Here is a 14,951-nt window from a genome sequence, read left to right as displayed (position 1 = left end):
AGACACATTAGACCTCTCTGTGTTCCTCATCTCTAGATCATCATCTATTGCACATCTCTGTGGGCAATATTTTAATGCAATTGTATTGTCCATGCATAAACATGTTTCATATTAATTAAAGAAGCAGCTAAACCTTCCATTAGGATTTTTTAGGGATTGCATTAATGTTCATAAAAATTCAGCCACATTAGGTTTCTCAGTTGACTGCAAACTGTACTTAAAGTACTTAAAAATGTAATATACAGTATGTTAAAGTAAGCATTGCACCATGTGTTTAAGTGAACCTTCAGTTCCCCATTAGATGCTATAAATGCTATTGAATATTTCACTGTTGTTCGGAGAAAACCTTCAATAAACCAATAAATTCATAAGTATCAGTTCAAAGCTTGAATTAAAAGACTACCTTAAGTTTCAGTGATTAAATCAAAACGTATGACTGGTTTACTAAATGGAGTATGGCTCATCGATCAGAAGACCCATTTGTGTAATGTGTTGCACGACCAATATTTCCTTGTTCCTTAATCAAATTTCTTATACACGAGGTTTTAGAGTTATACAAGAAGCAGGAGGGAGAACCCTCAAAAAGCATCTGGCCCAGACAGGGTACCTGGTCAAGTACTAAAGACCTGTGCTGATCAACTGGCTGGGGGTGTTCACTGAGATCTTTAACATCATGCTCCAGCAATCTGAGGTACCCACCTGCTTCAAGCAGGCTTCGATTACACCGGTGCCTAAGAAGAACATGATGACTTGATGAAATGATTTGAGAGGTTGGTGTTGAAATATATCAACTCCTGCCTGAGAAAAGACATGGATATGCTCAATTTGCCTAGCAGAGCAACAGGTCCACAGCAGATGACAACTCATCGGCACTTCACTCAACCCTGGAACACTTGGACAGCAAAGATGCATACGTCAGGATGTTCTTTATTGCCTACAGTTTGGCATTCAATACCATCATCCACTCAAAACTAATCAATAAATTTCTAGACCTTGGTCTCAATACCTCTTTTTCAAATGGATCCTCGATTTTCTCACTTACAGACCTCAGGCAGTTCAGATTGGCAACAACATCTCCTCAACAATCTCCATCAGCACAGGTACACCATAAGGCTGTGTGCTTAGTCCCCTGCTCCACTCACTTTATACTTATGACTGTGCACCTAAGCATAGCTCCAAATCAACATACAGGAAGGAGATTGAAAACCTGGCTGAATGTTGCTACAAAATAGCCTCTCACTCAACATAGCAAGACCAAGAAGCTGATTATCAACTTTGGAAGGAGGAAACCAGAGGTTGATGAGCCAGTCTTCATCAGAGGATCAGACATGGAGAGGGTCAGCAACTTTAAATTCCTCAGTGTTATTATTTCGGAGGACTTCTTAGGGGCCCAGCATGCAAGTGCAATTACAGAGAAAGCACAGCAGTGCTTCTACTTCCTTTTGAGTTTTCAAGGATTCAACATGACATCTAAAACTTTGACAAACTTCTATAGATGTGTAGCGGTGAGTATATTGATTAGCCACATCACAGCCTAGCATGGAAACACCAATGCCCTTGAACAGAAAATCCTACAAAAGGTAATGGATGTGGCCCTGTAAGTCATGGGTAAAGCCCTCCCCATCACTGAGCCATCTGCACAAAAGTTGTCACAGGAAAGCAGCATCCATCATCAGGGACCCCCACCACCACCCAGGATAAGCTCTCTTCTCACTGCTGCCATCAGGAAGTTGGTACAGGAGCGTTAGGATTCATACCACCAGGCTCATAAACAGTTTATACCCATCAACCAACAGGCTCTTAAACCAAAGGGAATAATATCACTCACTTCACTTGCCACATCATTAAAATGTTCCCACAACCTACAGACCCACTTTCAAGGACTCTTCAACTCATGTTCTTGATATTTATTGTTTATTTATTTATAATTATTATTTCTTTCTTTTTGTATTTGCTCATATTGTCTTTTGCACATTGATTGAATGCCCAGGTTGGTGAGATTTTTCATTGCTTATATTAGTGTTATTATTAAATTATGGATTTATTGAGTACACCCACAGAAAATGAATATCAGTGACATATACGTACTTTAATAATAAATTTACTTTGAATTTATTTTCTAAGTCTGTGTCACTAGTAAGAACCTACAACTTTAATTAGGTATAACTGGAAATGGCAGGCATGCTGCCAACTATTTAAAATTACTTGCTGGAAGAGTGTAGAGTGCCCATAATTTACTTGTTTGCAGAGAGCTGGAAACTGACCTATGCAATGAGTTAGTCAAAGTAGTTCATGCTATTAAGTCTTTTTTCCTTCAAATAATCTGAGGCAAAACCACCATAAATTCAAACTGTTTTTCCCCCAAGATGATCCCATTAGCAACCTCCATAGTTCAATATACATCCATGAATAGCTGAATTGACCAGGGACCTGACGCTTCATCATTACTTAGAGATCTGTACTTATGAGGATTTTAGGCAAGTTCAAAAAACTGTAGTCATCTTGAAACCCCAGTGGTGTAATTACCAAGTGTTATTTGTACAGATTCAATGATAAACTGGTTGGTTGAGTTGCTGGAGGATATCTACGTCCTAACAAGTAATCGAAAGCTTCAATAAAGGGAGAAAACCAAAGAGAAACTGTGCATAAAAATTGGTAAAGATCAAGCAGAACTATATCAACTGATTGTCTGCACTGGTTAGAACAAACTGGAGATTCCATCTACTTAATCATCTGGCTGTTGTGAAATAACCCCAAGAGTACAGGAACATAGGAACAAAACTAGCCTACTTAGCCCCTTAGTCTATTCCATCACTCAACAAGTCGAGTGCCAGTGAAGCTTAGTCTACTGTTTCCAGCTCTTTCTGTTTTTCTGTGAGATCATGGCTGATCAATGATTTAATTCAATACACCTATCCATGCATATATTTTGGATTATTGCAGTAAATCTCTTCTGCATCCTCTCCAAAACCTTCCATCTTTCCTAACATGGGGCTAGCAGAACTGAGCGAAATATCCATATTGTGGCCAACCCAGTACATGCTCAAGGTTCTTCATGACTTCCTTGTTGCCTCGATTTATAAAGCTCAGGATCCCATGAGCTTTTTTTTTTAAAGCCAATTTCTTGACAAACACTTCCACTTTCAACGAGCCATGCACATACAGTCCTAGATATTTCTTATCTTGTGCTTCCTTTTGAAACGCATGTCCTAGTTTCTATTAGCCTCATTTTTTCCAAAATATAACACTTTACTTTTCCCAACATTACATATTATTTCTCTCCTCATTATTAGTCTGATAAACTGATATTAATCTGATAATCAACTTTGCACTAGTACTTTCTTCCCATCTACTGAGCTAATTTTCTATCCATATTGCTTACGAACTTATTTTTTGTATCCTTTGTCCTTCAAACTGACGATTCAGCATCTAACAAAATGACTTTTGAAAGTCCATATAAACCATATTTTCTTCATTGATTCTCTCACTTACTTCATAAAAAAACTACCAAGTTAGTTAGACATAATTTGCCTATGACGTATCTAGCTGGCTTTCTTTAATTAATCCATACTTGCCCAAGTGACTACTAATTCTACCCAGAACTATCATTTCCAGAAACTACTCATCTTCCTAATTCTGGAACTGCTGTAGAATTCTCCTGTCTGCTGCTCCCCACCCTGAATGTTGTCCTGCATTAATATATCAAAATTAGCATTTTGACTGCTTATCCAAGGGATACTATCCTCCTTAGATGTACCAATACCTGCTCTACCTGGTGGATACAAGCAGCTGCCATTGATTCTTATTTCCCACTCACTTTGTGTTCCCTTTTCTCTGCATACCCATGGTCACATCAGTCCATCTCTGACCGGATGCTTTGCTACAAAGTGTCGGCAAAGACAGCGGCAAGCTGTCAAAAATCTCATCCTGCTTTCTGCTTCCGGCTAGGTGCTAGATCATCTCAACTTTTCCTTCTAGTTCAATGATTTGGAATCAGACGGAGATTTTAAGATGGCAACATCTACTGCACATGATCGGCTGAAATAACTTCACTGACTAGCAATCAAGTTTTATTAGTTTTCCTAGCTTCTAACAAGTCTACCTTCTAAATGACAACAGCTATGTGCTTAGTGGTGGACATGCTGTGATTTCTTTCTATGTTCCACTCTAGCCACCTTTATACTTCTACACCATATTCCTGTTATTATCATTTGATAAAATCTTTGGAATAATTTTGAAGAGTTTCAGACTGCAGAGTCAGTATATATTTGCAGAAATTACTTAAGGCGTAGATGAGAATTAGGCAAATATTTAGCTTTGTAGTTTATTATTGGATCTCAAGTCCTAATTAAAATAATCAAGTAGAAAGTGTTAAATTGGAACGTGATTGGGTGAAACTGCCATTTTCTATCATTAAAGGAAATGGAAATAATCTATGGACTGCATAAAATGAAGCTTCAATAATAAATCCTTTTGATTTACATCTTTGGGGAACATCATGAGCCAGAGAAAGCCATCCAAAGAACACAAATCTAGGCATTCCGGACAGTGCAGATTGTTGACACCATTCACAAACTCACACCTTGAATGCATAAACAAGCTACTGTGTAAAAAACATTCACCCAATTTGATGCAAGTTTATTTTAATAAGAAATTTAGAACTGCTTGGGCTGTCATTCTCAAAAACATGTAATGTATAGAATTACCACTCTCTTAAATATTCTGAACAAATAAATAAACCTTTGAACGACATGATTTCTGTGTAGTTTCCCGAGATATCTATAGTCCCACTGATCTCTTTTTCAATGCATATCCACACACACAATATTCAAGTTACATTCATTAAAATGTAAGAGTAATTAATATGTGCTTATTAAGGCAAAATCTTCAAATTTCTTGTACAACAGTGTGTGGGATGGAGTCTTGTAAATGTGGTCCAAGCAGCAAAACTGCTACCATTTGTTGTTAAGATTGCTAAGAATGAATAATAAATGCTGCCCTCAAGCTATAAGGATTTTACTTTAAACTACATTATTAACTCAGGTATCAGACACTTTAGTGTCAGCAATTTTCAAAACTGGATTGTCATATGAAAAAACACCCTTCTCTCCCGAGTCTGCAGCCTATTACAGCTCAGTACATTGAGAAAACTCAGTGGTTTTAACTATTGAAAATAGCAAGTAGTAGCAAACACAATATGTGTTTAATATATTAAACTGAGGATGAGAGGTGACCTGATAGAGGTGTATAAGATGATGACAGGCATTGATTGTGTGGATAGTCAGAGGCTTTTTCCCAGGGCTGAAATGGCTAGCACGAGAGGGCACAGTTCTGAGGCGCTTGGAAGCAGGTACAGAGGAGATGTCAGGGGTAAGTTTTTTACGCAGAGAGTGGTGAGTGAGTGGAATGGGCTGCCGGCGACGGTGGTGGAGGCGTATTTCATAGGGTCTTTTAAGAAACTCCCGGATGGGTATGTAGAGCTTGGAAAAATACAGGGCTATAGTAACCTTAGAGTAATTTCTAAGGTAGGGACATATTTGGCACAGCTTTGTGGGCCGAAGGGCCTGTGCTGTAGGTTTTCTATGTTTCTATAATGCAACAGTCAGCCACAAAAGACGTGACAGTAGAGCATACCATTAATTGTTTTAATCTAAGAATCAAAATACCCAAGTGACCCACATTAATTGTGCTTTTCTACCACTCATATAAATAGTAATTGGCACGAATGGTCTGGTGACCCAATCTGAGCCTATTGAGACCCAACAATCTAATATTCAGGGTTAGGTTGATGCAGGACTGACTCCCCATTTTATCTGAGCCACTTGGATTTTATTGTCATGTCTCCTCTGACCTTGATCTAGATCTTGTCTTTCATTTTAAACAGATCAGCAGCATGTTTCAGATTGTTCTCTGTAGTGCGTTTCTCCAATCAGGAACAGTGACGGAGCCTGCACCAGGTTACCTATGGTCAGGAGTTCATTGGGGTGGGTGTGATCTAAGTTTACACCTGAGTGGTCATATGCAGAAGTAATCTCTTCTCACATTAAGGACAACATCTGTCAATAATCTTTATACAGGTTGCGTACACCTTAACCAAAAATTCAAAATCCAAAATATTTTTGAGTGCTGTCATGACGTCACAAATGGAAAACTCCTGAAGGTGCTGAGAAAGTTTCCCAATGATGCGCAGGTCTCTGTGCATCACCGACCGCTGTGGTTTGCGGGAACGATTTCCCATATCCCGAGTGGGGCCCTGTTGGCACCAGCTTATTTTCAGCAGTCATCATAGCCAGACCTTCGTGCATTACTCACAGTGATCACCAGGTGGTTTGTGCTTATTCTCTGCTCTGTGCTGTGAAGATATTTTTGAAAACGAGAAAAAGGCCTGCTATGGGTAATAGTGAAAAGAAAAAAAACATTTATCTTTATCTGTAACACTGAAAGTCAAGTAGTTCGAAAAACTTGACTGTGGTGAAAGTATGAAGCAACTGACAGAGGAGTATGGAGCTGAAACAGTTTACAATTTGAAGAGATAGAAGGGCAAACTGTTAAAATTCGATGTTGAAAGTAATGAAAAGCAGAAAAAATACTACATAAAGTGGAAAATTAAGAGCTTGACCGTGCTTTGAAAGTGGACTCATCTGTGTCAGAGCAAAGATATGCTACTTGATGGTATGCCGATCATAAAACAAGCAAAAATCTATCACAACAAACTGAAAATTGAAGGTAATTATGAATACTCAGAGGAATGGTTGCAGAAATTTAAGAAAAGACACAGCATTAAATTTTTAAAGATTTGTGGTAATAAAGCCTCTGCTGATCACAAAGCAGCAGAGAAATTCATTGATGAGTTTGCCAAGATTGTCGCTGATGGAAAGTCTAACGTGCTGAATGGCGGCATGAGTACATACCATATGTGTGTGGAACAAGTGTAAAACAAAGGCTGCTTTCTGGTTGCACATAAATTCAGAGTTGGGAGTAATGGTGATGCCAAACAGCCATTGTGTGTCTACTTGGGCAGCTGTGGAAGTGATTGCTTACGTTTTTGATGGTTCAACGTACACATTATTGTTTCATGTACAGAATTATAAAAAATATTATATAAAGCTACTTTCAGGTATATCTATATGCTGTATATGAAGTGCAAATGCATTTTGTGTTTAATCACGGGTTGCATACCCAAGCTACCTCATTATAGAGGCATGGTCCAGAATTTGAGACACGTCCAGCCCCAAGCATTTCAGATAAGGGGTGCTCAAACTGTAATGGTCAACGAGTCATTAGAATCAATCATTTCAAAAAGCAGTAAGACACCAGAATATCAGAATTGCAGACTATTTTCCAGCTCTGATTTATTTACAGCGGGTGAATAATCTTCTGAGTATCAAAGTGCTAAACATTTCCCATTCCTTTCCTAACAAATGTTCTGAAGTGACCTCCAGTTTATTATACCATGTAAACTCATTAATCCTTATTGAATGGGCTTTTCACAAGATGGACCATTTCACTGAGGAAAGCATTTTAGCTGGAAGCAGCAGATTCCTTCCAGTCAATCACAGAACAGTACAGATAGCACCCAGATGATGCTTCAGGCAAAAAGAAATGTAACAATCAGTCTGCCAGCTTTACAGCCATGTTGTATCACACTCTGAGTGAAAACTTTTGGGAGAACCTTTCTGCATTTCTCTCTGCATTCCAAAGTTTAGAAATACCAATAGAGTATTGATGAACTATCAAACATACAATGAGCAAATAATGTGTACGTTCTATCTCACCCATCATACTGTTATCACCCTCGCATTAAATTTACCAAATAGATGCCATATAGACAACAGCTGTTGTAACTCGTGATTTCCCAGTCAACTGTAACACCAGTCAATAGAAGAATTTCATAGAAGTTGTATGCCATTTGGAAAATTAAATACATATCAAATAGAGCAAATGCGACTTCTCGTGGTATTGCTTTTGATAGAGCATCAACATATTATTTTCCAAACATTTTATTTGAGGAAAAGAAGTTTTTCCACAAATCATTAAAAATTTCAATGCACCAGCACTGGAGTATTGCAAACAAAGCAGAACTTAGAAAAAAATAATTTCCTCAATTTTCTCTCCAATCTAACTGACAGTGCTGACTTGTGCTAAACTCTGGTTGTGGTAGCAATGCTCCACCGAGACAGTTTTTCACACATGCATGTGCCTGTTCACAGGTAGGTGAGCATGAAGAATTACGTCTGTCTGATGCTGCTTATATTCCACATAAACAAATGTGTGTTTTCAGACATAGATCACATTGACATATACACTATCTATCTTCTAATTTAATGTACTGAATTCACAAGCTTATCACCACCTGGCTGAGATAAGTTGAAGGAAGATGACTCAGAACCAAATAAAAAAGGTACTATCTTTACTGGGTCATACACCGGGCAACTATTCATCAAGAAACCAGCTTTTGTATAAAAGGATTAAACTGTACCTGAGTGAATTAATACAAGTATTTAAACTTTGTTTCGTGTTTATTTGTAGAATTCCACAGTATCTCTCATAAATGGCAAATAAACATTTAAAGAAAGTTAAGAAAGGAGCGGAGAAGACACTTTCTACCCACACACCAAACTACCATTTAGTTGTTACTACTAGAATATGCAAGGTATGCATTTCATAGACAGGGTAGGACACAGCATTAGCATCTAACAGTCAAATAGACTTCCAATACTCAGTTAACAAGCATATACAAAGGTTATCTATTTAGGAATAAAATAGCTTGATGTTAGCCCCATGTCTTCTAAAATTAAAGAAATTCAATACCTCAGAGAGTAGAGAAAACCATGGGAAGTCAGATTGGGCTAGTCACCACAGAAGTAAATAATCCGCCAGATACCACTGAAATACTGCTGGGGACACATACCACAATATAGAGTTCAGACAATAAAACCTACATTCTAAGCTAATGAACTCAGGAAATTACCTTTTTGTAGAAATATAGTAATCACATTCCTGAGATTTCTTCTGTTTTATATTTAAGAATATATTTTATGAGGTGTTTTTAGAGGCACTAAGCAAAGCAGAATTTCCTGAAAGTGGTTACAATATCAGTTTTTGCAGTGACCAGAACTGTTTACTGAAGAGCAGAAATTTCCTGCAACAAAATTTCTGTCACTGGTTACTATATGACCGCCCATTTAATTTACCTTGTTGGCTGCCACTTCTGGAGACCCTCTGGGTTTGTTCCTCTGTCCCTGAATTCACACCGTTGCTTCCTTCCAGGACGACATCCCTCTTGCTAAGAGAGCCTTTATTTACAGAGTTAACACGCGTAGGAATTGGCACAAACGTGGGGTCTAGATCCATTATCAGTTTGTTGAGTTGTTCAATTGACTGATCAATATCCAACGTTGGGGAAGTTGACATATCCTGCTCCTCAGATCCCAACCTTGTACCTTCAGCAACTTGATCAATCTTAGATGGTTTGTGAGCTTGCTCAAACATGACACCAGAGTCTTGGCGGTCTTGGATTTTACTGTCCCCTGATAACGTATTAAGGCCTCTCTGCACAGCATCCCTGCTGCTTGACCCTCGCGTGGGAGTATCTGGAAGGTTGAATGCTGTTTGCGTTCTGTTTGAATCTTCTGTAGTGCCCACCATTGCAAACCTTAAATCATTTTCTGCTGTATAGGCATAATGTTGAGCAGCAACCATCTGCTGTTGCCGTACCCAGGTTTGAGTTGAATAATTACTCTGGTTATAACCTTGTGGCTGTGGTGGCAGTGCTGGGTTTCTGGGTCGCTGAAAGGTGTTCTTTCCCTCAGAAACTCCAACAAATGTTCTGTCATAACCCGCATCTGCTCCAATACCAAGGTCCGGAACAACAGCATTATGCAGGTCATCTCCAGTGTTGCTTCCAAATCCATCTGACAGCAGGGAGTTCTGACTGCTCTTGTGAAAACTGAAGTTTCCCAGATTGTTTGACGGTTGGCCTTCAGAGGAGGAAAGAGTCCCTATGCTGTCCACGCTATGCAGATCATGATTTGGCATTTCGTCATCTAAAATATCAGTCTCCCTGTCCTTTGCTTTCAGTTCACCATTCACATGAACTTGAGCTGGCACAATGTGACGCACTCCACTGTACTTCACTCTTGTTTCAGTCATGTCCTTCAACTGTACTGAATTCTCCAGTCCAAACCCACTTAAAAGCCTATCCAACTCGGCTTTTTCTTGCAAGCTTAGTCCTCGTTTTACGCCTGGCGGCAAGTGTTCCTCCGTTCGATCCGTTCTTATGGAGGCTGTGGAGTTTCCAGAGTCACTGCTGACTGACAGTGTATGTTCAATCTGTTCTGGTCCAGCACTTACAGGAGTACCACCTGTAGGAATATGACCCTCGGAGGAGCTTTTCTTTCGCACCTTGGCATACAGGCTTCCATCAATTGGGCCTTGGGTGTGTGACACTAGAACAAGAATGAACACAAAGGACTTCTTAACAAACGTAATACATACATCACTTAATATCATGAGGTATCAATTATAAAAGGAAAGGTAAGTTTTCCTCCAACTATTTTCTACTATTTTGCTTATATTAATGTCTGTTCCCTAAGAAAGACTGTAATGGCTTCAAACAAAATTTTGTTCCCAAACATTTCAGAAATTCTAGCAGACCAGACCAACTCTATGTACTCAAAAAAGCGACAATCTTCCAAAGGTAAAATGCATACACAGGGTTGCCTTTGCTCGATCAAGTACACAAGCTTGAAATATTACATAAATTAAACATTATAGCTTTGAGTAATGTTAAAATACTTGACAGTGTTAAACCAGCATCTCGAGTGAAATATATCACGTTGAAACTTGCATTTTAGGCTCTCCAAAGTTTTCAAAATATCAGGTTTCAATTTTCATTAGAATATACATACAAGTAAGTCCTTATAGTAAGCACCAAGTTACTATGTTGACATGTGGCTAACCATAATTTACTTAGAACTTCCTTGCTCATGAGTTACCCTATCGACCCAGAGAGAGCATATTTTACTGCTGACATATCCTTGATGAATCTTACAAAAAGATGCAATCAGAGTGACAAGCAACTGATCTTTTACACCCCAGGGCACTAAAACTGAGGAATTACAACAGTCATAATTACAGAATGCAGTTTTGCTGGAGGGCACTATTATTGTGTTACCTGATGGCATTGCACAGAGAGCGCATGCTTTCCTGCTAATATAACCAAGGGTGGCAATGGATCCAATTAATGATTCTCATTCTAGTTCCTTAACTACAGCAGGAAGTCCTACAGAAATGCTAGAGATCCGAAATGTGCAGTCATAACACCTGACTCATATATATTAAGATGCAAGGAGCAGAATATCATCGGATAATTATGCTGAACCCAATCAACATCATCTGCTAGGGATTCACTGTTATTTACCCTGCATAGTTTTGATTCTGAAGCAGAATGGTATAATAATTTGTGAGGTACTGTTTATTTCAATACAATGAAATTTAAGGTGGAGTTTTCTAAAGTAAAACACTACAATGTCAATTCCCAGGTCTCTGTGCTTTAATTTAGTAAGATGGCCAGCCACTTGCCAGTACGTGTCAGCTCAAGAAGTTTCCATATCGGACATGTATTAAATGACGTCATTCTCCAGTCAACAATCCTGTTCAGACAGGAAAACCCGTGGATGACTTCATGCCAGGGTCAGGCAACGTTGCCTGCTTTTTTCAATTTGCGAAGTCTGTCTCAGACCATCCAGAACATAATGCTGCAACTCTGGCCCCGCCCCTTTCGATGTCACTGACTTAAACCATCTCACCTTACCTCCCCACCCCCAACTAGTTCAAACATCCAATCAACAGCTTGTCAATCAACTCATTCTCAATCTCAGATTTTCTTTCAGAGATCATGAAACACCTGGTGAATACTGTGCAAGGGCTGAAATCAGTAGTCCCACGACCAAAAGTCATTGGTCCCGGTTTCTTGGTCCAGTCAATTTCAGTGCCATCATGGTCTTCACTTGCGATTCTGAAACAAGGTAGACTGGAAAGATATCCTCCAGAGTTGATTATATAGAAGATACATAGTGACTTCAAGACCAGCAGGGTACAGATTTTCCCAAAGCCTTGCTGCCTGGTACATAGGATATATAAATCAGAAAGATACAATGTCCAACCCATGTATCAGTTGAAATCATGGTTCAACTATGAAACCTTCCATAAACCAGTGAGCCCATGATGCCCAAGCACTACAGTGATGAGATATTGGAGAGCTGCCGCCTAACTCCAGAGGGCCATAAAGAGCAGAGGGAAAAACTGAAGGCAGCAAACAACAACCTAATTGACGTCAAGTATGCCGTAAATTTCAGGACAAGAAAATACATTCAACCAGATTATTCTCCTTTGCAGGTATGATTTTAAATTCCTCGGAGAAGAGTAATGGCAGGAAATATATTTTTAAGGCATACATGCATTATGAGAAATATGATTAATAAACAATTGCTACCTGTCCTCTAGATGGCATTATTCTGCAATTAATAAACTTCTGAAGCAGTTCCACGACTTACTTCACATAGAAATATTGCAAACTGGACATACAAAATAATTTTCACACTTGGTAACAATTTTTTTATAACATGGGTTTAATGTAGTTTTCCATAGTGAAAACCTGGCACATTTTGGGCTCCTTGGTAGCAAACCGTGTATAACACAACAGTCCTAATGTGTTTTTTAGCGCACACATCTGGGACACAAAACCTTTCATGCTCTAAATTGGATGAAGAAGAAAACAAGCCAGAGCATTTTAAATAATGTTACTGTCTTTCACTCTTACAGGTCTGAGGACCTTGTTTTTCATTGTAGAATCTAAGAATGATTGATAGTGCCAGCAACATTATCAATTATTAGCTCCAGCTCCACAAGTCTACCTTTCCCAATTTTGTCTGGATGTTGAAATTCATAATTACAGATTAACTAAGTTCAAAAACCTCAGATCTGATCAATGCCCAAAAATATCTGCCACCATTAAATGGAGAAGCTTATCTCAACTTCATAACATGAGACTAAAATTAAGTCACTATAAATAAAAATCTGTTCTACTGCCATCTCTTTAATCCTTAGCTGACTGGACACTGCTGCCACTCAACCAAATGGAAATAAATGGCATAAGACATTTCAAACTGATAACACATCCTCCTGCTCCCCTTTTGTCATTCTCTCAACACTTGTAAAAATAGAAGCAAATTGATTCCAGCTAGGTAAACACATCTGGGCCTCATCCACATGCTATTCCCTACTAGCAATCAGCACAAAACTTACAGTAATAACCGATCCAACGAGGTGGTGTCTAGTTCAGAGAATGCAGCTACACCAAATGATTTGTGAAAATATTTGCACATTCAGACAGCTCTGGGCATGTTCATTACTACATTCCTTTTCACTTTTTTTTTAAGAAGAAGCTTTAGCTGTCTCACTTCGTTCCCCCTTTCCTTTCCCCAAACACACAAGCTTTACAAATAATGATCACTGTTAACACAAACAACTTACCTTTCACACTGTGTTTCATTATTGCACGTTGCCGAAAGTTCCTCTAAAGAGCTCAGCTTTAAGAAGAATCACAGCACTCCAGGCTTACAGTGCAACAGCAGCATTGGAAAGGGGTCCTAATTTTTCAGTATGCTGTGCGCTTTCCTCCCACTGAAGGTGACTGGTCTTACAAGATATGCATGAGACTTCACACTGGCCAAATATGGGAATGGAAAATGTAAACAAGGGGGTGGGACTTCTGTATGCGCTCAAACTAGCCACAAACACCAGTGGAATTTATGCCTAGTGATCGAATTAAGACTACATGTAACCTGGTGACTGTGTGTTGAAGGTATTCATTTTGCTAACTCAGTCCAGCTGTTTGTGCAGAATTTTCAGAGCCTTAAACCAGCAGTTGCAGTCAATAAGGCTAGTAAGACCAATTAAACCATGCTGAAATTACGCATGGATTAATTCTGTGCAAATACTCGATGCTATCAGTAGAAATCCTACTTTCCAGTGTTCTATGTCATTTTCAAATTTAGCAATCCTATGTTTAATAATGATATAGAACATAGTAATCAGGGTTTTAGTAATAGATCCAGACACTTATAAAGACAAATTTACACTTATATAACATCTTTCAGTTAGGAAATGACTTCTAATTTGAGGGGTTGTTTGACTAGAAGCCAATGTAGATCAGTAACTGAGGGAGGAGGGATCAAAAAGACCTGATGCAAGACATGGATGTGGATGAGCAAGGAGTTTACAGTCATCAGGCAGAAGTCTATTGGATTCATTAAATCTGAAGTTTCAAATGCAAGGGCAAGCATTTTAGCATCAAATAAACTGAGGCAAGGCCAGACCTAAGTACTCATCTGAAATGAGGTGTTGGCCAATGATCAACAGAAGTTGTGACTTTATTTATCAAATTCAGTAAAGAACAACAGAATCTTAACGAGTCACATGCATGTAACCACTGAAAATCAGGACAGAGGTGCATATTAATTTGTAACAGCAAAGCAAGCTACTGAAGTTCATAAGAGAGTGTGAGTGTGTGTGTGTGTGTGTGTGTGTGTGTGTGTGTGTGTGTGTGTGTGTGTGTGTGTGTGTGTGTGTGTGTGTGTGTGTGTGTGTGTGTGTGTGTGTGTGTGTGTGTGTGTGTGTGTGTTTCCAAAATCTATTAAACAAGTGAAAATGGAAGAAGTCTGCTAATTAATCATTCCTGAAATCTGATCATTAAATTCAAAAAGTAACACTTGAGGTCTTTCAGAAAAAAATAAATGAAAGCTTTTATTAACAATAGTAGTTCACTCTTTAACCTCGAAAGGCAAACATTTCCCATTCCCCTAACTCAGAAGGCAAGACACATTTCCTCAATCTATCCTCAAACCACAGAGCAACAAAGCATCATTTTTATCTATAGGAATCCTTCA

At 38.8% G+C, this 14,951-nt stretch overlaps 1 protein-coding gene across 10 annotated transcripts in view; it reads right to left on the bottom strand.

Moving 5' to 3' along the window:
- The window catches only part of LOC140732139 (tensin-3-like), a 434,552-nt gene that overhangs the window by 77,162 nt on the left and 342,439 nt on the right, over nt 1-14,951 (bottom strand). For all 10 annotated transcript variants that reach the window (XR_012099994.1, XM_073054363.1, XM_073054356.1 and 7 more), the window contains one exon: nt 9,195-10,448. Coding sequence is in view for 9 of the 10 variants with exons in the window: in XM_073054363.1 (XP_072910464.1) it covers nt 9,195-10,448 (1,254 nt within the window). In the remaining variant the exon portion in view is untranslated. The remainder of the gene's footprint in view (nt 1-9,194; nt 10,449-14,951) is intronic.

The sequence above is a fragment of the Hemitrygon akajei genome, chromosome 8, assembly GCF_048418815.1.
Source record: "Hemitrygon akajei chromosome 8, sHemAka1.3, whole genome shotgun sequence".
Taxonomy (NCBI): Eukaryota; Metazoa; Chordata; class Chondrichthyes; order Myliobatiformes; family Dasyatidae; genus Hemitrygon; species Hemitrygon akajei.
Note: the sequence above shows the minus strand (reverse complement) of the source record. Positions and strands in the feature narration are given on the sequence as shown.